The sequence below is a fragment of the Leuresthes tenuis genome, unplaced genomic scaffold (genome assembly GCF_036924035.1).
Source record: "Leuresthes tenuis unplaced genomic scaffold, fLeuTen1.0.hap1 SCAF_2, whole genome shotgun sequence".
Taxonomy (NCBI): domain Eukaryota; kingdom Metazoa; phylum Chordata; class Actinopteri; order Atheriniformes; family Atherinopsidae; genus Leuresthes; species Leuresthes tenuis.
The window spans coordinates 36,667,805-36,693,377 of record NW_027325356.1 but is presented as its reverse complement, the minus strand read 5'-3'; the positions used below and the strand labels follow the sequence as shown (position 1 = coordinate 36,693,377).

At 40.2% G+C, this 25,573-nt stretch overlaps 2 protein-coding genes across 5 annotated transcripts in view; one reads left to right on the top strand and one right to left on the bottom strand.

Annotated features, from left to right (window-relative positions):
* Window positions 1-2,807: 2,807 nt before the first annotated feature.
* Window positions 2,808-18,763, bottom strand: LOC140302185 (adhesion G-protein coupled receptor G2-like). Of its 4 annotated transcripts, XR_011914953.1 has the most exons (16): window positions 17,943-18,022; window positions 16,679-16,986; window positions 12,074-12,235; window positions 11,845-11,974; window positions 11,023-11,130; window positions 9,687-9,797; window positions 9,532-9,583; window positions 9,316-9,419; window positions 9,006-9,121; window positions 8,452-8,720; window positions 8,271-8,367; window positions 7,874-8,003; window positions 5,990-6,146; window positions 3,819-5,535; window positions 3,279-3,340; window positions 2,808-3,104 (listed from the first exon to the last, which is right to left on the bottom strand). XR_011914953.1 is itself a non-coding variant. In XM_072380993.1 (14 exons), coding segments are annotated over exons 2-14 (1,542 nt in total). In that variant the 5' UTR covers window positions 16,681-16,986; window positions 17,943-18,022; the 3' UTR covers window positions 3,214-5,431. The 4 variants fall into 4 exon arrangements, 1 of the variants encoding a protein (XP_072237094.1); XR_011914952.1 differs by lacking the exon at window positions 17,943-18,022 and adding an exon at window positions 18,674-18,763 and having other exon boundaries at window positions 3,279-5,535; XR_011914951.1 differs by having other exon boundaries at window positions 3,279-5,535.
* The window catches only part of mmp15b (matrix metallopeptidase 15b), a 24,134-nt gene continuing 17,300 nt past the window's right edge, over window positions 18,740-25,573 (top strand). Inside the window, exon 1 of the mRNA XM_072380992.1 lies at window positions 18,740-18,859. Coding sequence (XP_072237093.1) covers window positions 18,740-18,859 — 120 coding nt within the window. The remainder of the gene's footprint in view (window positions 18,860-25,573) is intronic.

Genomic DNA, 25,573 nt, shown 5'->3' with positions numbered 1-25,573 from the left:
AATGCTGTGGATTATATGTTTTTCAACTCTACAGAGAAAAAAAAGGGTGTTACATAAGATGGAAGAACCTTATCAACAAATAGACTTGTTGGCAGTTTCAAGTCCTTGAAATGATTACAAATGATCCTGTGAAAGTTCTATAAACATGAAATTTATTCATGGAAGTCCCTGCAATAAGTGTGAGAATTGTTAACATAGGGGTGTGAGATAAGAAGTTAGAAGTACCCTGAATATTAGAATTGTTTTCTCAAAAAGAAAATAGGAAAGAAAATCTTTGGGACAAACTGAATGATGAACAGACCATCAGTGCCAATCTCATAGAACCATGGTGCTAATATGCATGCAACAGGGCCGACATCTAAAAGTGGCGAATGGTCGGCCGTTGCTGACCTTACAGTTGCAATTGCCGTTTCCTCAATGGTCTGCCTCTGTTCTCGAATGGCAAAAGCCACCTCTCAGTGGTTTGCCACTGTGGACTGGTCATCAGCCTATTACAGCAATAACACCCCTTCATGCATATGCACATTTTAAACAAAACAACACAACAACAAAAAAGTAACATCAAAGTATCCATCTATGCATTCATCACAATGCAGTATGTAGTATGTCTTTTGCAAAGACAGGCATATTTGAAATGATTTTACCATAGCATGTTTCAAAAGCACATCACAAAGCAATACAAAAGACCACAATAGCTTAGTATATATTTCTTTCAAACACGTGCTTCACGTCCACTGTGTGGATATCTCTGAAGAGATCTATGGTACCTTTTGTAATAAAGTCAAGTGGTTGGCATAAAATTAGCATATGCTTTATTGTTGTAACAGGCTGATGAGCAGTCCACAGTGGCAAACCACTGAGAGGGGGCACTTACTGGTGAGAAGTGGCTTTTGCTGTTTTCCCTGAGAGCAGCGGCAGACCATTGAGAAATCAGAAATTGCTGCTGTAGGATCATCAAAGCTGCTGCTGGTGTGATCGACCATTAGCCACTTTTATATCTCGGCGTCTCTCCACACATGCAGAACTGCACTTACCACAAGTACTGACACTTACTTTATGAAGGCCTTCTTGATGTCATGATTGGTACGAAACAGTTCTGGACATGAATTTCTTATGTAGAAGAGTTGCATCATTTCTTCCGTGCCACAGCCCTTCCAACTCAGACTGTGTATTAGTGGCCAAATGGTAGAGTTGTCGCACAGGAATTGGGAGCAATTACTGTCTGAGAAGTAATATGATTAGGTGAAGAAACATAACTGCACTGTAAAAAGAGTCAACTACTTGTAGTGCCTGCATTTAATTAGCAGTTAAACAATGTCTGACCCCATTAATCAATAATAAGCCATAATTACAAGCAAGTGCAAAAAGGGGTTGTTAGCATTTCATTTTAATAATGACAAACACCTGCCAAGAAGAGCAAAGCAAATTACTGCATCACTGCAAACAAGAAGACCAGTTAGCTTATCAGCACAGGTGCGGCTGCTCATATGTTCTCTCACAAACATTATCATGCTGTAAGTTCATTTAGTTTGTGACTGTGTTTACATCCCAGGTCATAAAGTTGGTTGAGAACCTGTGTTCTGTAGCAGAGGCTTTGGGACTACAGAAAACCTTTCATGGTTTTATAACTATTGGTAGAAGTTCCCTCCCTTTTTTTGTGTGTGTCCATGGCTTAGGAAGTGAGGACAGTTCTAGTGAATGGTATTCCCTTTGTATAGTTTTTTAAAACTTGTATCTACTTCTGAGTAGGAGCTTTTTGAAAGGGGCCATCTGTAATGCAGCCATGGTGTGACTAATCCAGATTCCATCAGTGTACAGGGCTTAGTTAAAAATACAACGCAACACAAGAACCAACCATTTTGTAAAAAAATGGTAGACTTTGGTGAAATATTGCTCATGTGAACAATTCCAAGGTAGTTTCTAAATAGTTAATTAAATCAATGTGCAACTTAAGAAATCCCCATTTAGCATTCCTCTCTGCGATGCAAATACAATGAGAGGTTAAAAAAAAACAAAAAAACCATAACATTAAACAACGAGCTCCACGGTCCCCATATATAAGACCTGCATAAGACCTTAGCACCACATTTACAGAATTATCAAAAACCTATGTTGGGATCGAGATCATCCAACACTGCTGATACACACATAGGTACTGTGGTTTTTGTATGCATAGTCAGAATTAAGACTATCAAGCAACTGGCAAATGAGCAGATGAGTATTCATTCTACCTGGGCGGTATTTCTGGCGGTAAATGCAGCAATTCTTTGAATTGTCTATTGTCCGGGGTGGGTGTGAGCATTGGAGAGGCCAACAACTAGTTTTACTTGGCTGGTGACCTACTGGATTGGGTACCACCTCGGTTGGCTTTAAGGTTGTATAGGCTGGGCATTTGCATTGAGAGGTTGGCAACAATTATACTAAAGCTGAAAGCCTTCTGAATATTTTATTGCTCTAGTTACTAGCATGTCAAAGCAAATTGAATTAGCTCCAATCCAGTAGGTCACCAGCTAAGAGACACTATTTGTTAGCCTCTGCGATGCTAATGCATTTGACATTCAAATGAATCGCTGTGTTCAATGCTGGAAATACTGCCCAGGTAGAATGGGTACTCGCCTTCTGAGACATCAACCTTATTTTTGTTTTTAAAGTGGCTGTGACAATTTACATGAAAATGCAACAAGATTGGCTAAAAAGATAATTACGTCCACGTGTTTCCACCATTAATCTGTAGAGCTCCTCATGGGAAATCTCAACAATACTTTTTAATGCAAAAAAAAGAAGCCATTAATAAATCTGTCCCACTGTGTGCCACAACTTGAAGTTGATCAAATTTTTTAAATAACGACAGAGGCTAAACTTTACTTGAGAGGTGGTTGACTTACATGTATATATGTTATACACATAAGTAGTGAGAGATAGTTCCTTCACAGAAGCCATCAAGCAGGCAGATGATTCATTGAACCACGTCACGTTGTTGGATGTGCACTTAAACAGGCAGGGAAAAAGTTCTTTCTTGCATTTCACAATATTATCATTTTCATCGTGGATGATCCCATAGTTTCCAGTGATAAAAAGTTCATGGTTTGAAATGTTGATACACACTAAAAAAAAAAAAAGGAAGAAAATACAACTCAAATCAGTACAAATATTCACACTAACATTAACAGCATCAATCAATTTATTTGTTTTTTACTAGTTGATCCCATCATATGATACAGTTCCAATGTTCAATTCTGCTTCCTTTTTCATCAAACTAACAAAACTAACATTCCTACCTTGGTCAGCCAGTGATTCATGCAGCAGCAGTAGGAGCAGTATGTTAACCATAGTTCCTCTTCTGAATGAATGGAATGAATAGCAACAAGGAATAAACAAATCATTCGTGCAATCTACACTTTTTTTAAATTATGGAAATACTTTTCTAAAGACTAGTCACATTGTCTTGTGAACATGAACATGATACATCACCAACACAAATTCAAGGTTACTCTTTGTTTTAAAACTTCTAAGGTAAGTTATAAAGGTATAGGAAATACTTGTGTTCTTTAAAACAGGAAAAGATTTTCGATTAATGTGAGAACAAACACTATGTGAATCTGAAATACTACGGTAATTCATTTTTTTCTGATTTCCAGAACTTAAAAAGTACAAACCTCACATAACTGCACTTAAAAGGAAATCTCAATATATCTTAAAAGACTTCATACAAACTGAACAACATGACAAACTTATCTTTCTTGATAAAAAGTATGCTATCTTAAGGCTGCCAAAAAATCCCCTGAACAAAGAAAAGGAAAAAAAAAGGAAACACTTACATTAACATTCAAATGGAGCAACTCTTTCCTCTGAAGTACACAGGACAGACCAGATATCATCGAGGTGTGATGGTTGGGTGAACTGATGATGACGTGTAGCTAAACAAAGTTCCTCTTTTGTTCTGTTCTATGGGAGGTATTTGTTTTATGCAAATATTCTTCAGAGAGCCAATATGACACCCTCAATGAGTCTATTTTTCAAGGGATAGTGCTGTGAGCTGTGGCATCAGTCTGCAGTAAACAAGGTCTGACGAGAAGAAAATAATCACATACAGCAACATCATGTTGTGGAGAGCAGTTAGGACGGTATCATTTCCAGCTGTTACTGTTCCCTTTCAGCATACCAACGCTGCAAACTTTAGTGAATTGGTAAGGTTGAAAAACATTTTTAGTGCAAGATACTGTGGTCAGTCGTATCAAAAGCTGCACTTAGATCCAGCAGGATCAACAATGAAAAAAATAACATTATCGGAGGCCATAACAAGGTCATTTGTGACTTTGATTAATGCAGTTTCAGTGCTGTGGAGGACAGACTGAAACCATTGTTTTTCGAATTAGCTGCTTAGGAAGAAATAACTATTTTTAAGTGTGTCAGACATAGGTCTGGAGTACAAAAGTAGTGCTGTACCAATTGTCAGTGGACAAAAAACAGTAATGATAGTAATCAGCAATTATTTTCATTAGAAAGCATATATTGTCATTGCATTACACTGAAAACATCAAAGTCAGAAGTGCCGCTTCTAAATAGTCCATAAAAAGAAAACTACCTAACTTAAAATTTGGGAACTGAAGTAATAATAAAAGAAGACAAATCTTAAACAGAAGGGAGCAGATTCATGTATAGCCAAATATATGCATAAACTGTTCATGTAATAATAAAGGAGATGAAAAAAAAACATGAGATAAGTCACAATAGCACATAGTACAATCACAATAGTATAATTGAATAAGTATTTCAAATACAGTAATGCACTGTACTGCTGAAGACTAAGCAATAGATCAACTACAGTAGCTTTTCCTTTCACCTCTCAACAGTGCACTGGGAGTGTATCCTAAATGACGAGCTTATGCTTAATACCTCCCTTTGCCTTTTCATTGTTAGACATACCACAAAATTATAAATGTAAAAAACTTTAAAAAAAAAATTAAAAAAAAATTCCAGCTACTTGAACTAATAACTAAACTGTCTATCCCAGCTGTCATTGGGCGAGAGGCAGGGTACATTCTGGACAGGTCGCCAGTCCATCACAGGGCCACACAGAGACTAACGACACAAACAACCACACACACGCTCACTCCCAGGGACAATTTAAAGACACCAGTTAACCTAACATGCATGTTTTTGGACTGTGGGAGGAAGCCGGAGTACCTGGAGAGAACCCACGCATACACAAGGAGAACATGCAAACTCCACACAGAAAGGCCCCAACCGGAAAGCAGACCTGGAACGCTCTTGCTGTGAGGCGACGGTGCTAACCTCCACACCACTGTCCAGCCTCTTTTAAAATATAATTGTACGTTATTTTACGTTATTCAGAATGAGTTAGCGCAAAACAAAACATTGATGTATTAGAGTAGAAATTCCCCTTTCACGTGTGGATCTTAGTGGCATGCTACTTCTGGGAGTTGCTGGTGTCAAATGTTTCTCTGCTTGATGCAGCAGCTGAGTCTCTGATGTTCTTCAAAGCCAACACAAAATACACAAAGATTAAGAAACCTGTATGAGAAAAGGGGGAGAGGGAAGTGAAGCAAAAGTTTACTGTGTGGGAAGTGAGGATCATGCAAATACCAGACAAAAAATATAACAGTGTCAGGTTGCAACACCTGCTGCAATATAAAAGCACATTTTTTCCTTCTGTGTTATCAATGTAAATGCCTTAACCTATTTTTGAGGTTGAGTAATCTTGTCAGGTTGTACTTCTGTCTGAAGTTAATAGACCGTGTGAATTTTTCACTGTGGTGTACTATGAGTTAAACCAAAGCTGTAACTTAGATCTGCAATAACAATTGCAGTTACTGCTTCCAATGCCCATGAAGCTGTTATTACTAACAAAATAATGAAACAGTATCATACACTACATGCAGTATTTGAGTCTTCCAACCCGGTCTGTTATATTTACACACACATAACCACAGAGCAGAGGTGATCACATTGTAAAAGTTGTCCAGACCTTGCAGTGAGTTCACAATGCAGAAGATGTAGAGGAAGGGAGTGGTCAGGTGGCCAAATGAGAAGAAGATCAGGCCCCAGGTAACGCCTAGCAGAGTGATGAGTGTCAGCAAGAGGCACATTTTTTTCTTGGTTCTACCACGTTCACTGTCCCCAAACTTGGAAAATATGAAGTAAAACACAAACACACAGAAGGTTTAGGTCAACTTCAAAACTGAACATTACTTTATAATATGTTTAGCGTTGATACTTTTCATTGTAAAGGTGATACTAAAACTGGTACAGAGGATGAAATCCATCTACCGAGGCCTTGTGCATGCGCTGGTAATTTGATTCTCTGGATTTTTATTTGGGTTTGCACTAGGGTTGCAACGGTACAGATAACCCACGGTCTGTACCTCGGTTTTTGGGCCAAGGTTTCGGTTCAGTTTCGATACATGTTTTGTGCGTAAAGAGAACAATTTTATTTTCTCCCAAAATTCTCTCTTTATTTTGCTTGTCAGCTTAAACTGTATCACTGATGTACTGAATAACATAACACTTTTCTTTCGGGTTAACAGTTACTAAACACAACTTTCAAATGGTAAAATTAAAATTCTGACTCGGATAACAGAAATTCTGACATTCGTGTACAACTTGAACGCATCATTAGCCGCAGCACACAAACGCCGTCCTCTCAATGCGCTGCAATGTAATGAGTCTAACTAACGGAACATTACTACACTGTTAGACTCTGTTAGCCCAGCCGTCCAGACCACAGACCAGCCCTTACTAGACGGCCCACCGACCGTCGGCAAACCGCAGAGCGGACCAGTTCGGCGGCCAGGACACCGGGAAATGTCCTGGTGCTCCCAATGGCCAGTCCACTACTGCTCTCAACTCCTCCGCTAGTGCTGGCCATGCCTCTTTGTTTTCTTTTTTTCGCTTCCACTTTGAACCTGCCTCCAGTTACAACAGTGTGACTGACAGTGGGTGCGTGGCTGGAGGCACAACAGTGATTGGACATTAACTGCATCTGCGGGGAGGGCTTTTCACCTGCCTGGACAGGCACACACAGCGGCCTGTAAAGCATCAGCGCAAAATGAATTGCAAAACCCGCGGTCCATGAGGGTGTCTCGTGCATAGCGGACCGAACGGTTCGATATTTAACCGAGTACCATTGCATCCTTAGTTTGCACCTGTCCTTCACATGAACAAGCGCTTTTTGGATACTGAAATGGAATTTTTTTATGAAACAAAGTTCCAGGGTCCAGCTCTTCACTTGCTCTGACAGTAATGTTTATGTGTGGACTGGAAAACCAGGGATTTCCTTATAGTATCAAATTGTGTGCCAGTAATTTCTTGGTTAAAGGTCATATTATGCACTGATCTCTCTTTTATTTAAATGGATATGATGAGTCTCGCTAAGATAACGCTGGTGCTCACCTCACTGAATGACTTTTTCCATGTTTGCACATGAATACGGTTACCATAATGAGGAACGGAGGTGTAAAAACATGTTACTGTTTTGTTACACACAACTCTCCCACAACACAGGACCCAACATCAGTTTTGGACCAGACCCAGTTGGACATTGGTTTGGTGGGGTAACGTTAACGGGCAGATTCAAACTGATGAGTGTCAAGAGAATTTGCGTTTGCTCAGGTCAATGCTGTTGCATTTGATTGAGCTGCTTCCATGAAGGACAGGAAACTGTTGTGAGATTTAATCCATCTTTCATCTGAACAAATAGTTTCCAAACTTACTTTAGTTTAAAACTTCACCTTTGATGCTGTATGGTTAGGTCTGGGCATTTGAAATTCATGTAGATGAATAAAGAGTTAGAATATCAAGAGATGTGTCATGGTATCATATTCACAAACATAACTCGAAGAGAAATGATTACCTCTTTCTTATGGCAGGCACCCAAAACATGTCTGACTATCACCATGAGCATGCTCATGTTAAAGAGGAACACCAAGCCAAACATTCCCAATGTAGTCACATGCTTCACCACATCATTGGTTATATAGCATCTACAAAGAAAGGGAACACAGACAACCTTTTATAATCATACACTGAAAAATGATAAATGTATTCTATAATAATGTCACATCAGATGACCGAAGATTCAGTTATTACAATAATTATTCAGTTTTGTTGCCTTTGTGTATGCATGTGTGTGTGTGTGTGTGTATCAGTTTTAGTTAAATATTCAAGCACTCATAGCCTCAAACACACATGTAAAATATTTTTAGTCTAGATTGCACATGTTTGGACATTTGTTTCTGTTTTTCCCTTACATTGTGGTGCTGTTGGGGTTAGATATGTTCATGGGGACACTACCATACGTTTCTCTGTCTGTGATCACCACCACGACCACAATGACTGCAGGAACACCTGAAACATAGACGTGAGTAAGGAACCGATTCTTAACTAATGGGTGCTGTCACTGAACGTCTTTAACCAGATGATGCCACTTACCCCATGCCACTATGTTGAGCTTGAGCAGGTAGCTCTTGATGTAGATGTTGAAGACTTTCACAAAGTGCAGGTAGAGGTGGAATCCCTCTAAGGCCATCCAGCTGAAAGTGGCCAACAGGAAGTAGTGAAGAGAAAGAGCCATGTAGAAACAAAGTCCGGTGGAGGACACGGTCGCCACTCTCTGACTGGTGAGGAAGTGTATGTTGAGGAAGATCAGAGCAATTACGAGGCCAATGTGGACCTTCTTAGAGTCATCTACTCTGAGTTCTCTGTTGGACAAAAAAGATATGATCTGTAGTGAGTGACAGCTTTTTGTGTAGATTCCATGGTCATATTGTTGTTGCAGTTAATTTGGTCATATAAGTTGAAGGACCTAAATAAATGGAAAGAAAGAGGCAACAAATGGACATACTTGTCATGAAAGGGCAGCTGCAAAAGTCAGATGCGAGACGAGGAACAAATATTGGAAGAGGAAAGCAACGATAAAAAGAAAAAAAGGAATCAAGAACATCGGTGACCGGGAGAAAGTCATCCACAAGGGAAGAATATACTACCTATTTGTGATGAAGAGCAAAACAGTGATGACCAGACCACACAGAGAAAGACTACAGCCAATGAGACTAATGTACTCCAAAATCTCCTGGTCTTTAGGAGACAGGGAAGCAGACACCTGTGGAAAAAAGAACACTTTCCTGTAGCTTCTGTCAGCTGTCAGAATGGAAATGTTCAACATATATTCACAGTACATTTATTTCAGTTTAAAGGATGTATTTCTATTTCAAGCAACTTTGCAGAAGCTGTATGCTGCTACATTACAGAGGCTGTCCCCTCAAGTTCATTAACAAATAAAAAGACAGGGCCTACCAAGAGCACACCAAAGATTGTGAGATGGTCACAGGAACAAGTGACGTGTCTCTGGCCACGCTCCCACAGGGTCAGGCAGCCCTTACTGCTGAATGATAGTGAGGCTAACAGACAGGCAGAGCCATTATGATGCTGTCACAGCTGAATTACATCTGTATAACTAAAGAAATAATCAGATGCATACTACTCGTCATAGATATGATAACTGATACTCACTTTTGGTTGAAAAATTTAAGAACACACACTGAGGCGTTTGGGTTATCGGCAACTTTAGTTAGAAAAAAGATACAAAATTTGTCCCTTTTTTGTGTTATTCAGTGATAAAATAACTCTACAGAGGTTAAGATTAAAGGAAAATAAGTTGTAGTTACATCTGTGATGTTCATGGTGATGTTCACTCGTGTCTGAAGTCCAGAAATATCCTTTCCTACAACTTTCAGGCCGACCAGTCTGCCTTCGTAAAGCATGTCTCCAAAATTAACCTACAGTGCAAAATACATTCAATCAGTTGCTTTTACAGTTTGTTCAAGACAGTGATTTGCTAAAATCTTCCAAAGTGCCATTGCTATATTTACAACAGGCAAAAAATAAATAAAAACAGTGATCCCTTTACACTGCTTGATGTCATTTGAATTCTGATATGGTGCTATTATCATATGATAAAATGTTTTGGTGTACTAGTGGACACAGCTTCTTCAGAAAGAACATTTCTAAATGTGAACTGATTTAAATGTTGTCATGTCAACAGTGGAGAAAAAAGCAAATGTTTAAGAGGAGCTACTGTGTTGTAGTGTGTTGCTTTTTGACAGAAACTGACACTTTTTACGCTTGTTTAGTAAACTTAACACATCCTCTATAGCTGTTGCACAGTATAACCTGACAGTAAAGTACTTAAACAGACACCCACACACAGCTCTGTATGCATGCCTTCAAGTGACACTCGTCTGACATACGTTCACAGCCTGGACACCAACTCCAGCTTTAACCAAAAATGTCCTCTAATTTCAACAAACCTTAAAACACGCCGGAAAATGAAGGATTTGTGAGACTTTCTGTTCTCACAATGCTACTGTGAAAGCCACAAAACAGAGTAGTTTTTACAAATCCCCTGATGTATTCTTGGAGAAGGGACTTGGAATAAATTGTATAATTGTACTTGTGTCTATTAACTAAGTTCAAATCAATGATCAAATCCCAAATGAATGCTTTGTTACATTTTAGAAAACACAACTTTCTAAAAATACGGTTGTTGTGGAATTTAGTGAAATGTGAATTTGAGGAATTGTTCAATATCACACATAATCCAGGGAACAGCGGTGCTAAAAACCAAGGAAAAACTTGTTCGCTTTTTCATTTTAAAAAAATTTTGGCCCACGCCTCTTGACAAGATTAGTTCAGGTCAGTGACGCTTCATTTGTGCACAGAAATCTTTATTTGTTGGACAGGTGCCCGCTCATTTGATTCTAGAGTACTTTGGTATACAAAGGAGTGCACGGTCAGTCGATGGTAATTGATGGGCAGCAACAACTGCCTCCCTAAGGTCATGACTGATGTCTTTCCTCCTTGGCCTTGTGTTAACACATATCTGAATGTTGAAAGCCAGCACTCTTGTTTTCACACAACTGTAACTTCTACGCAAATCTGGCTTTTAGAGTGCTCATCACATTTTTTCTACAAAAGTGTACACAACAAAGTTCAGTGTCTAACCCTGTTTGGAAGGGTGAATGTGCAGAATACTATGAAGGTCTGCCCCTCTGTCAACTTTGGCACGTCAACCGTCAGTAAGGTGTTTGGTAGAGGCATTCCTATCGCTGCCTATAACAGAAATAGGAGAGAAACATTGCATGAAAATACATGCCACAACATAATGCCACCATTATAGCTGCATTTATGTCCTGCATCAGCTGAACATTCACACTAAATCAGACATCAGTCATTTGTGTATCAAAGATTCAGCTTAGATATTATCTTTGGAGAATCACTTTTTAGGACCAAAGTAACACTGACCTGACCCTAGACTGTAGTTTATTCAACTAACAATGAATAAATACATAAAAAAAATACAAAATTAATTAAAGACTAAAACACATAACATAATAACGTATGGATGAGTAATCAATACTGCGATTACGAAGAGGAAGATACCAATGAAGATATGAATGCTTCAGGAAGATTTATTTTTAAATTTGTGTTTTGCAGCCATATTTAGTTCATCTTAAATATTTTACTATTAAACAAAATAATGTGTTATGTGCTATGGGACCCACCACAATCTCACGTATTCATCATCTAAAAACAAAATACAGTCGTGTAAAACCTAAAGTACACCCTCTTTCGCTTCTAAGGTTTTATGTAGCTTTATGTAATCTTTTTTAACGTTTCATAAAACCTTACCATTTAAAGTGGGTGTACTTTCTTTTACATGTGATTGTATGTCTGTACATTAATGCAGAGTAAGTCATCCAGTAGCTCTAGGAATATTTCAGTCATGTTGGTAGACACATAAATGAAAACATTTTTCTTTTTTACCTGATTCGTATTGGCAAAAAATTCAAAGGCCTCAATGCTGGAATAGTGCATGCCCAAAAACCCCATGACAGAAAAAGGGTTCAGTAAACTGCCAAGGTTGTTCATAAAGTTATCCATGTTCCATAAGGCGCTTGTGGAAAAGAATGAGAAAATAAAGAAAAGTCATCTCGATGTCAAGACTTCAATTGATTCTGTAACATATTGTCTGATATAGAATGAAAATGTTTACTTGATGATGTCATCAGTGGTTCCAGTAAGAAGAATAGTCATGAATTGTTCTGCACATTGTACTGAAAAAACACTGTTCGGATCAAACGTTTCACATGCCTGACCAGCGGTTTCATGAGTAATGACATGCAGGACCAGCCACGAGAGGAGCCAGTACTTCATCCTGTCAAGTGGGAGAAGTGATTTAAATACAAAAACCACAGTCATGCTGTAAGAATAGAATATGATAACAAATCATCCAAGCAAGAATTGCCTTAAAAATGCTACACTTTACTTAGCATAGCTTTATTGATAATTTTCACACATAGCAGAGCAATAGTTTAAAGCAGTTCACTTCAATCCAATGGTTCTAACTCTAGACTTTTCTTGAAGACTAGAGGTGTGGATAATTCTCCTCCTTCACAGCTCTGCAAGAGGCCTGAAGTGGAGCTTCTACAGACATCCACACAGTTCACTTGGGATGCAAACTTCAACAGTGTTGCTTTGAAGAATTAACCTGCAAGCCATTATCAATGTTGATGTGACAATGTAACAATACATGAATAATGATCATATTAAAGATAAAGTGTGGCATTTTTGAAGACATTTGTGTCTTTCATATTTGTTTTGTGGGCTCATTGGTGGAGTGATAAGGTTTTAAACAGTTTTTTCTTACATTGTTTTACATTTTCCATCTTGTGTGTGTTCCATCATTGTGCTCAGTCAAGATAGTTGTATTATACTTCATTGGGAAGCCGACAAAGAGCAAACGTAAGTTGTTTATTTTAGACCCAAAGCTAGCTTTCATCTTATTATCATAGCCGTATTTCCTCCATGATCAGAAGTAAAGGGTTTTGTGACAGAAATGTGGACTTGGAGTTGCTGTAGGATGGACACATTGTTTGCAAAAGGGAGGTTGGAGGTTTAGGTGAGCTGAAAACATTGGATAAACAGCAGTTGTTCTGTAACCTGTAAGTTTATCTTTGTAACCATCTCAACTCAGGACTACGTTTGCTTCCTGTTTCAGACAGAAAGTGAACAAGCCATACTTGTTCAGCCTGTTTCTGTTTGTACTTGTCATAAATTTTAGCATTTATCATACCAGTTGAGGCCTGTGGAACCTGAGATGTAGCTCTTAACTATCTCTAATTTGTGAACAATCGTTCGCACTGTAGAATGATGGACGGATTGTTTGGAAATGAACAGATAACCTAATGGCTAATAACTCTTCCAAGATTGATGCAGCAATGTCGTTCCTCCTTGCCTTTGAGATAACACACATTTGAATACTCTAGACCAGCAAGCGACTAAATTCCTGCTTCTTTAGAGGTGCCCACTGGAGCCCCGCGGGACTGTTTTCTTCACCCCGCTCCCGCTAAATTTCTGACCATTACCGCCCGCAACCGCAACCTGTGTGTTACACTCCCGCCTGCTCCCGCAAAACTTTGAGAATTTATGCCCGCACAATAATAGAAACGTATTGATTTTGTGTCATCTCCCGTTCCGCAGGAGACTGTAGTCCCTGGGTGGCCTGGAGGCCACCTACTGTTAGGGACTTCTGAGGCAAACGCATTCATGTCACTCGTAGTTCACATAGAAAAGCACGATTGGCTTGAAACATAGAAATGGAAATGCCTTCAGGGTTCACAAAAAAATCCGACAGACAGTTGCGACAGGCTGACTACAAGACGATTACAACCACACATTCACAGAATGGTCAAATTATCATATATGTGACCTTTTTGGTATTATTGATCGTACTTCGTACACAGGGCAAAATAATCAAACAAATACGATAATTATCGTACACGTGACCTGGCAACGCTGCATCCAGATCCCGCAGTGGGTTTTTTTAGCCGCCCGCAGCAAAGTTCATACCGCCCGCTCCCGCGAGATTTGAGATTTGAGATCCGACGGGACCCGGCGGGACCCAATCCCAATGCAGCCCTCTCGTGCCCACGCTGTTTAACAGTAATCGAGATCATTTGATTAGCAGCACCCTCTGCTACTTTCCTTCTCATTGTCTCTAGAATACTCTCTAGAACTTAATTTTGGATTAGTTTTTATGAAACTATTGACACAATATAATATCTCATGTCTTGTTGTTCATGGCATGTCATATTTACTTAACTTTAAAACTCCATAATTGCAAGATTTTCTTTTAGTTATTAGTTCAGTTCTTTGACCCTTTCATGTACGAATTATGAAAGCCTCAGTCAGGATTTTTTCCCCAAGTGTTTTTATTTATCTTTAGGCATAAAAAGAACAAATTATTATATTTTTTTACACCAATTATTTAAGGAGTTACTGAAATGTCACATGGAATGGACATTGTGCATCTGAGGAACAGAAACAGAAAACGTGATGCTTTAATGTCCACCTATGGACATTAAACCTATGTCCACCTAAAACCCTATGAAGACAAATTCTTTCCCCTTTTTCCATTCAAGAACCTAATTTCTTATAGAGATTAAGGAGTAATGGTCATCTAGTCCTCCTAATGCTGCCCAAAGTCAAGTGGCAGAGCAAGAAGATCACTACTTCATGATCCCTTAAAGAAAATAGCCACCTTACATTGGGACTAGGTTATTTTGTTGGCTTTTACTGTAGTTTGTAACCTACTTTTATTGGTGTTCAGGTTGAAGAAGTGGTTACATGACCTGCACATACTACAGTTTAGAAACATTAATGCTGTTAAGAACCTTAGAAAACATGTAAATGTGTCACAGGGTAAGACATTTCAGTTCATCTTGTTGCAGCACAGCACATTTACAAACTTGACATGAAATCAGTGATCACATCAGAATTAAAACGTGTCTAAAAAATCATTTAACAATAAAAGTATAATCAAGGTTGGTCCCCAATCCTCGTAGATTTATTGGTCTTGATGAAATAAGTCTAATCGGTTACAAATACCCTTTTTTCCCCTAAAAATAAGTTTTAGATTTGAATCCTAAGGATCTTCTCACAATAGAATCCAAAAGAGAGAACACTGCACATATTCCCACACCTCCTTTCTTTATACTTAGTTAAATAAGAGACAGCTATATAGCTTGTCTGATATCAGCACCAGTATAATTGTCTAAATTGGGTGGTTTGGACATAAAGAAAATTGTATCTTACCTTTGTGTTTTGCTGAGTCCTTGTTGTTATCTCATGTGAAATGTGTAAAGAGTACAGCTGAATAGAGCAGTGCAAAAGGAGACCGGCTGATATTAAAGGGCTACCTGAGCCAACATGCAAATGACATTCTGAGAGAAAAAGAGGAGTCACCTGGAGAGCTAAAAAATATCTGGATAAGTATCTCTTCCATGAAGTCTCCATACAAAGGCTCAATTCAGATTAGGTCATGGTTTATTTCTAATGGAAGTTTACAGGTAATCTGTACTGCTCAGAACTATGCTTACAACAGCATGTCACCACACCCACCAACAGAGGGCAGTAATACATCATAAAATATCAAGGGGGATAACAACTAAACCTCCAGTTTTATGTACTCTGTACAGGGATTTTTCTGATTGATTGAACAACAAATCACAAGCTTGGGGAAATCCGTATTTACATGTTAAGATGATAATTGTGGTTTTTATTTTTGGTAACTTGGATCGCAAATGAAAATCTTGATTTGTATTGTAAACTTTTAAATTAAGTATTGCAAAACTGTTGTTTAGGTGACCTCACCATGCCTGTTAACATGTCCTATTTTTTTACTGTTAAAAGTTGCTACATACTACTGACTAAGTTTCCTGTCTGCTTTATTTCAGAACAATTGATATGGCCATATGGAGCTGGTATCGTCATCATGAATTCAAGAAACCAGTTGAAATCCAGTACACACCCAAACATTTTGTGCTTATGGACCGACCTGTATCGTGTGCATGCTTTGCAGTGGCTGTACGTGTGGGTGTGCTTTATCCATCAAGTGATTTACTGGCTGAGCATGCAGGTGGCCTTCGAGCCTGGTGGTCCACACAGCATGAAGACACAAAAGCAGTCTGGACAACACTTAATTAGAATTAATAGACACAGCCATATAAAATGGATATGATAGACCATACAAAAGGGGAACTGAGTGCATTTTGAGACAACATACTAGTTGTCAGTGCTAGTTCAGGTTAGTGTGCTATGAGTTACAAAGTTTTCTTGTTGAGAGACAAATGTTGCTGTTATAGTTATTGGTTTTAACACAGGACTAAAATCTGTCAGGATGAAACCTGTTAGCTGGGGATTCCCCTGTGTTTGGCTGACTTTTAGACAGTTCAAATCACTTTATTACGAGTGCAAGAGCTGATTGGTGTTATCCCTTGGGGATTGATCGCGCCTGTAACAAACTGCCAAAGACTGATCACCTGGAGAAGGAGAGGCCAGTGAAGCAGAGTGACATACATACACAGCAGGTGCTTATCACCCTTATTCAAGAGCTGATCACCCTTATTATGAACAGAGAAAATTAAGCTTTTCCATTTCCGAAAAAATGATAGTTTCCTGCAGTCAACACTGTGTTAGATTTTTACTTTTAAGATCAAGTTCAGATCAGATTTTTCTGATCAAGTGCTGCTTTTGTTGTGCCATGCAAAGGAAAGCTGAGGTTTGAAGCCCTGTCTTGGTTTCATTTGTACAAACTTACATTTAAGGCTGTTCAGTGGTGTGGTAGTTAGCGCTGTTGCCTCACACCAAGAGGGTTTGAATCCTGGCTGGGGACTTTCTGCGTGGAGTTAGCATATTCTCACTTGTATGTGTGGGTTCTCTTTGGGTCCTCTGGTTTCCTCCCACTGTCTAAAAACAAGCATGTTCAATTAAGTGGTGATTCTAAATTGACCCTACAAATGAGTGTGTCTGGCTACTTATCTTTTTGTGGTCCTGTGATGGAATGGCGATCCTTTCCAGCGTGTACACGCAATGGCAGCTGGGATAGGCTCCGTTCCCCACGCCACCCTAAATCGGATTAAGTGGGTATTGACAATGGATTGATGGATGCAAACTTACATTAAAGCTCTGGGTTAGAAACAATAAATCCTTCATTTACTGCATGCTCTGAGGCTTCTGTTTTGAACAAAAAAACAACAACTCTTTTCTTGAACATTGAGCATGACTAGTAGTATTGTAGAACCTCCTCATCTTTAAAGAGCTCTTACTGTTTAGTCATATGCTGCAACACCAATCACCAGTCGCTCTTAAAATGGTGAAATGCCAGCGCAACACTTCAGAGCAAATCTCCTGCTATCATAATATCTGCTTTCCACATAGGTCCACCACATATGGAAATTATTGCAAAAAACTGACATGTATATTGACTATAGTGCCATTACTCATAAGATTCAGTCTCAAATCAGCCCCATACCCGTTATGCAAGGAGCTACTCCTTTAGCCTAAAAAGCATTCCAACTGGTTGATGAAGACTGAGAGTCATTATCACATTGACTTTTTAATTTGAATATCGTATGAGTTTGTATGTACATCACGAGTAAGATATACAGTTAGGACTCTGTGGTGGAACCACAACAGGGAGAGGGTGATCACGTCTATTCCGTTCTCCCTTCAACATCCTAAACTGCGGATGGTAGGAACGAAGTAGTTGTCGATCTACATACCTGAAATTGTTTGACATCAAAATAACAGGTAATGGAGGGAAACATGCATTTTTAAAACAAAACAATCTCGTTTTCAGTTTCATTACCTTTAACTAATTTTAAAGTGTTTATAACATTGACCATACCAGCTATTAATTGTGTCCCATGGGTCATTTAGTTATAACCATAAGGTTTTGTTTGGAGAAAAATATCTGTCTATATTAGTTTAACATAAAATTTTAAAGGCTCAGTTATTTTAGTTTCACAGTCAGAGCCGACTGAAGTTAGACACTTTATTTTGAAAGTCCTAACAGGAAGCACCTTTAGTATTGTGTCATTGGACGCTGGAAGATTCACTCCTCAGACTATGTTCACTCTGGGTACCGAAACAGTGCGAGCGTCGCTTCACTGTCCGACCTGCTCCGGTAGGGTGACCACACAGACCCTGCCTGAGGACAGGAACGAGGGCAACTCTATTAGAACCGGTTTTTAAGAGGATACCCTCCGGGAAAAGGGAAAACTGGACTCAAAGAGTAGAAGGACCGGCAAAACATATGTCTTAAACGAAATGTCGCGACCCATTACTGTTTTATTCGCTTACAGTTTGTTACTTAAAGCTGGAAGAGTCCGTCAAACGCGGTGACCTTTGGGCTATCGATATTTGTTGCAACTTTGGGTGAATTGAGTTGCGTTTCTTTCGGGCATTATTATGAGGGGATTTTTGGCTCCTTTGATTAGGTCATGTTAGCAGTAAGTGATTTATCAACGTATTTATCTCATAAACCCGGTGTTTTTGTAGTTTCCATTGCTGGGCACAAGTGCTTGTTTTGATTTTTTTTAACGTGCACGTTCAAGGTTAGTAATTCAGAGACAACTTTGATGTAAATTGAAACATCACTGAAACTGTGATGGAGCTCTCTCGAAGGACGCAAGTTCACTCTTAAAGGCTGTCGTGCCAAATCTCTAGGAAATAGTTCACCCAAGAGTTTTTAATAGAGCGCAGGCCGCGTAAATAAGCAATATTGCGAGTAAAAAAAACTCGTTTTCGTCACCGTATTACACCGTTGGCCTTTAATCACAACGAACCACGACTCATTTCTCTCAACGACACCCATACGATGGCCTCCACCTCACGAGACAGCTGCTTGTGGTTGCTCTGGAGACGGACCCTGCTCGCTCTGTGGCTGTGTGCGGTTGGAGCGCGTGGAGCGGAGGATGACAGCTCCTTCAACGCCGAGGTAAAAAAACACGACATTGCTAATACCGCCGAAGTTCAATAAGAGCAGAGGTCGCTTAAGTCACAGACAGCTTGCACAATTCTAGCGCTGCACTCAGAAAATAAAGCAAATGCCAAATACTGTCCACAGTAGCAAGTTCCACCGCACAGTTTGACATGTGACTATCTTATGGTATGATTTCAAACGAAATAGGGCTATTGAGAGGTTAACACCTGCTTTATATTACTGGCACGGATTACAGCATGTATCTGGCATGTTAACTGGCAGGTGTATAGTTAAAAAAAATAAGACTTCATCTCCTGCAGTGCCAATTTAGCAAAGACTTTCTGGAGTTTGTTTCACTCTTTCCTCTTTACTGAACTACTTTATAAGAATGACTCTGATTCTCAGATAATATCAGATACAGAATACATGTCCTAACATGGGTTGGACGTGTTTAAGCTAAGCTTGTTCTTGTCCTTAACAAACGCTGAGCTGGACCTTTAGAGTCCTGTCATTTGAATAGAGCAGACAAGGTAAAACATATATTCATGGACACTTGCAGTGATTTTCTATCTTGTGCTCACTGATCCGATAAGTTTACAAGCTTTGTGAACGTTTTTTAGAGCTGACTTATTTCTCCTACAATATAGCCTTTCCTCCTGGGCAGTTTTCTCGGACTCTTAGCCAATAGGGACACCCTTAGACATAAATGTTTATGTAGGTGTGGCATGAGATGCCAAAATATCATGTTGCAGCTTGAACCAACACCTCTTGGATTGGTGTTTCACCAGTCCAGCCGTGATCCATCTGACTTGTTTGTTTTGAGAGACAAAAACTGATAATTGACAGCCTATAAGAGGGATATTAGTGGTGGACACACAGACAGACTGACAGACAGAGAGACCTCAGGTCATCACAGAGGAGCTTGCGTTACAGTCTCAGTGACCCGTGGATCACGTCATCAGTCAGGTTTGCCTGTCAGCGTAGCGTTGGTGTGTGCACATTCAGTTGTCTTTCCAAGACGGAAGGCTCCTCACAAAGTGTAGATAGATGGGACGTTTCTGAGCGCTCGTTGCTGAAGTGATAACAGGAAGTCCGACCCACGTTGTGCATGTAATATTCAAACCACATGCGCAGAAGACAGAAACCCACTTACACTCGCTAGCATCTGGCTTTTTAGTGAAGTGGAAAAGTGTTTAATTGGTAAATGGTTCTGCATCCAATGACACTGTGCTGTGAGGACAGCAAACCTTTCTTTCTTTCACATTTTGCCTACTGGAATGTCTCACATGGCGTCTCTGAAACTGACAGTAACCACTCACAGGAGACTAGATTCATCGATTTTTACCTGACTGCAAGACAGCTGGCAGTTTACAATCAGTCCTGCTGTGTTGGGCTAATGTCTGTGGTCCAGTCAAATGAATAAACTAACCCTATTTATCTCAGAAAGTCATGACTTTCAGGAAATGTGGTCCAACACAATCTGAAGAATACCGTGTCATACTATCCTTTCATGCCGTTTTAGTTCAAGGCTTGTTCCCTGCAGGCAGTGAGGCGGCCGGACTGGTTCTGAATACACTGCGGAGCCAAGTTTAAACGCCCTGATTTTGGTGTGAAAATGACATTACAGACTGTTCATGGACAAAATAATGACCCATCTCTTTAGCGTGTCAGAACAAGCATGTTTACTATGCTCTAAGCAGCTTTCTTGCTTTCCTTGCATCATATTAGGATACGCTAAATGTCCAAGTTGTGCCAACCTGTGCAGTAGCGTCCACAGTCTGCGATGTGGCAGATGACTCCCCAAACAAATAGAATATTGATGCTGGAAAATACAATGAGCACTTGTTTCCCAATTCAGACATTTTAATGTGGAGCAGCAATAACTAATAACTTAGTTAGAGGATCAGCAGCGGCCCTTGATGGCAAAGGGTGGGAGTTGTTTGATAAGATTGTAAAACCTCTTTCACTCTGAGTAAACAAACCTACTAACTCCCTCTAACATCTGGCTTTTTCCTTAAACGACTCTGCAGTAGTGACGGTTGTTCATTGTACCCAGCTCTGATTGGCACTGACGGCGGCGTGGTGACGACATGGACTCACTAATTAACCCAGCTTTCCCAAGGATACCTTTTTTCATATTGTAGCCAACAAATCCCTCCCTCCTCATTCAGCGCAGCACAGCACAGTGCCTGAGCAGCGATCGCTCAGTGTATGGAGTGAAATTAAAGGTAAAAACACCAAAGGCAAACACTTCTGCTCACTCTTTGTGTGTATTTGAATCACACATATTCACTTTGGTGTCAGGACTGAGAAAAGAGTGTTATTTGAGAAATAGGAATTTATTGCTGTTTGTTGGCCTGACAATCGTTAATTCATGGTTGTGGGAGGGGGAAACCTGCTATTTTGACATCACTAGCTGTCATACTGTGTGTGTGTGACAGATGAATGTTTCTCTGCAGCCTGTGAGGAATTTATTTGAACCCAAAACAGCCAGATGTAGAATGAGGTGTGATATGGTGATAAGGTGGTGAAACATCTTTTTTTTATAGTTAATTTCTTAGATAAACAGGTGAAGTGAACACCTAAAATTGAATAAACTCTTAAAGCGGTCTGTGTTTTTGAAACAAACCATAAAGCTCCGGATTGTGTTACAACTACATCAAACACACAGCATACAGTTTATTCACATACTGAAATATTTCATCTGGAGGTCTGATCCTCACTCCTCAGTCCATGATTTGGCCTAAAATCCCAACTCCTACTCTGTCTGGACAAAAAGGATAAAGTGGGAGGTTAAAAGTGTGGAGGGAACAGAGAGGGATTATTAGAGTGTGTGACCAGGAGCTGAGAAGCCTCCATTAAATAAGAGATACGTCACAGTATCGGCAGAGAGAAATCTGTGATAAATGAATTGCAGAAAAGAAGTGTGACGGAAAAGAGGAAGAGCGTTAAGGTGGATGGTGGCGGCCGGTCTCAGCTGCGCAGCATGTGACGGCTGAATGTGACAGCTGTTCTCTAACTTGGAGCCAGGGACTCCGAGGCATCTCAGGAAATACAATGGACCCTTTTATCTGAAGAGAGAAAGCTGTGAGAACAAAATCATGCATAGGAGAGAGTGATGAGGGAGCACAGAGAGAAACATGGACACGATGAAACACTCTGAATGTGTAGAGTTTGTGGTTAAAGTCGATAAGAGTGAAAGTAACGAGAGGACGTTAACTTCTCGCTGCATTCTGGTGACTTATCGCTACACGAGACAGCTTCCTCAGTCTATGTTCTCCTTGATGCTATCTGCCATCATCCTTCTCAGCCACACCTCCCCAACTCTCATGTGACTGACCCTCACCATGCCTCCCTTAGGCCGTCATTGCTACTCCGATGGGGAATGCTAACTATTACTTAGCATGGAATAAGGAGATTGTGCATTTATTCATTTGCTTTTACTTATTTCAGAAGCTTTTTGTAAATTTTTGAGTGTACGATGAATAAAATGCATCTTAAAACGTTCAATTGCCTGATTTTACCTTTAAAATCTGGTCGACTAAGGCTTTGCTGTAGATCCCAAACAGAGTCAAAGCAAGATTTCAGCATCAGTGTTGGAGAGGAACCATCATAGTGGGTCTGCACTATTACAGCACCAGCAGTGCACCGGCTGAGCGGAAGTCTGCACACCATTTAAAGAGCTAATTAGCTGGCCTTAGCTGGCCTGCCCACCAGACAGATCAGTGAAATATTACACCTATCATCGCTGCACGTGAGGTAAACAAATAAAACATGTCCGATGAGGTTAGCTGACATCTAACGTCTGTAAATCATTTGGATTTTATGAACCTCGGGTGTCCATGGAGCATCGATTAGGCAAAACGTTAGCACGACAGATCTGAAACCCATCCGATGGGCTGTCTCGATAAATCCCTGGATACAGCTAACTCCAGCAACAACAACAACATACAAGATGAAGACATGGAGTTTATCCGTCCACAACTTAGCCACAAATTGGCTAGTTCAGGTGTCATCACAGCATCTATTACACTATTTATTGCTGAAGACCATCACTGAGGTAGAGACTTGTCCATGAAAGGAAAGAATGGAGTAAAACAAGAATGATCAAACCAAAGCGGGAATGGTCTCTTACCCCATGTATCTAAGTATGAATCGAATCGTCCCTCAAGGTAGAGTTACACACTTCAACCAAACAATCCATCAGTTATCAGAAAAAGCAACACATTGCTGATCGGTTGATTGTTGATCACCTTGGTTACCTCTATATCAGGTGGCCTTACAATCAAAAATAGCAGCATTTCTAATCTCTGAGACTCCACCACGTGTATTTGGGGAAAATCTTTAAACTGAACAAATTAAATTTTGCTCTTCTTCTCTGTCTGCCTCTCTTTCTTTTTCTCGACTCCATCCACTTATCTATCCCTCAGTAAGGCTTCCGTAGCGAACTCATGGCAGCAGACCAAGCCTTGGAATAAAAGCTCTGTTAGTATCTTGGCTGACATTGTGGCAGACACACACATTTATGCACGCAATCCCACACTGGCAGGTTTTACAACTCCTTGTATATTGCTGGGTCTGGTTTTGGCAGGTAAGCTCAAGGACTCTTTGAAAGAGCATTTAATAGAAGAGGCCCAGCATGCGCACACATACATACAAGCCCGTCCTGTTCCTCGTGTTGTTCTGTATTCAGCCAAGCTGATGAGGGGAGGTGATTTACCGTTTAAGACGAGGAGGGTGGGGGTTCATATTCTTCCATACATCTTCCTAATGGCCCTGCAGCTCTGCCCTTGTACCTGGCAGCCTTGTTGTCGATATGTGGAGATGCTGATCAAAGAGCAGAGTGAGAGCATTTTCCTGCCGGAAGACCGGAAAAAAAACCACGACTTATGACCACTCTGTTTTTTCCTCAGTGTCTGTGTTGAATGGCCGTTACTTTACACATTACCGAGATACAAACGCAATTCCAAAAAAGTTGCTGTGTAAACAAAAATAGTGTCATGATTTGTAAATCATGTCGGCTGATAATTTAGACACCATAGAAGAAAGAAAAGGTGTTAAAAGTGAGACATTTTGTAGCTCATCTCTGAAAAGTTGGGCATCCCCTTTTCTTCTACCAACACCACAGAGATGTCCCATCCTTGTCTGAAGTATGACTGAAGCTGTTCAGCAGACCTGAGTCTCTCATGTGCACTGATGCACTCCCCCACACACCTAACATTAGAGATGCAGCCTTTCGGACTGAGTGCTGATAACAAGCTTGATGGTCCTTCTCCTCTTTCAACCAGAGGGCGCGGCGTCCATTAAGTCCACTTTTCTTCTGTCCATTTTAAACGTGCTGTAGTCCAGAGATCACTGTTTCTGGATCATGTTCACATATGGTTTCTTCTTTGCAAGGTAGAGTTTTAGCCTGCATTTGTGGAACTCTGTTCATAGACATGCGACTATGTAAGTGATGCCCTTTTGATGTTAATTTTGTTGGTAGATTATTCAATATTCAATGTCTTTGAAAAGAAAAAGGATCGTGCTGCAACTAGCAACGCGTCAGTACGGGTAACATGGCCGAGTATTTAAAGCAAAAAGCACCATAGAGAGGCAGAGTCTGTCAGAAGTGAATATCAGTAGAGGTTCTGCAATCTGTAAAGATGTTTAGAAACTGTTGGGCAATTTCAGAATAATTTCCTCAATCATTCCCCAAAGTTGACTTCTTTAGAATGATAGACATTAGAAAAAGGTGAAACAGGTGCATCTAATTTGAGTAGCTACCAAAGATTCACACATCTAAACAAGCACAAGCATCTAAACTGCAAGTTGTCACACAACAAAATTAGATTTTAAGAAAAGGGGCGGAGGAGGAAGTGAATACTTTTTCAGTGCAGTAAATAACTTGTGCTTCTGATTAGTTTGCACGACGGCAGGTAGCAGAATCGGCATTGTGCTCGACATAAGTAGGAGAAACCGCTGAACTGATGTGTGCTCCATTTCATTCTGTCAACAGCTGCAGCTCAGTGTGTGCATCAGGTCATGGAGACTACTTACATCCTGCGTTTGTGATGAATTATTCATGTTTGGTAGAGCTTCAGTAGGTAAATCTTCATGCTCTGCCACATTCTTTGATACATTTATCACTTAGTCAGGCCTTGTTGTTGTTGTCATCTGCTTTCTCACACATTTCTGCTGGAAGTGTTTGAGTTTTGTTGACCGTGCCACCTGTCTCCCTGACCTTGGCTGTGGGCTTGTGAGTTGCTGTGTATGAGAGAGGAGTGTTTGCACAGTGTTTGTGTGTGTGACGACGTGTCGGCACGTTTTAGGCTTCCTTATCTGAAGGCAGAGGTGGGTCAGGGTCACATCCAGTTCAGCCCTCGCTACACTTCTTCCTGCAAAAGCACGGACACACACACAGAGCCATGATAGTTAGTGCATCACTGCTGTGCCGGGAGGAAAACGGTTAAGAGAAAGAGAGTCTTGTGGTAAAGTCTTCTTAGATCTTTTTACAGCTCTTCTCATACAAAAGACAATTATCAGTGTGTATATAGCAGAAACATTTGTTTTTCACATTATTGAAACCTGTGAAGGAGTAAAGAGCTGTTGAAGACTGCCGGGATAAAGCATTTGCCACGCAGACGGCCTTTCAAATGTTTTTAGGAGAACTGGCACTGAAAGTCTCCTCTGGCCAAATTCTGCCGTGCCTGAGGGCCCAAACCCTGTTGAATCCTAATGACGAGCAGA

Coding starts and splice junctions, on each gene's coding strand:
- LOC140302185 (XM_072380993.1), bottom strand. Junction 9,420..9,531: donor CTTAAATTTTTCAACCAAAA/GTGAGTATCAGT, acceptor CCTGTCTGTTAG/CCTCACTATCATTCAGCAGT. Junction 9,122..9,315: donor CAATCTTTGGTGTGCTCTTG/GTAGGCCCTGTC, acceptor TTTTTTCCACAG/GTGTCTGCTTCCCTGTCTCC.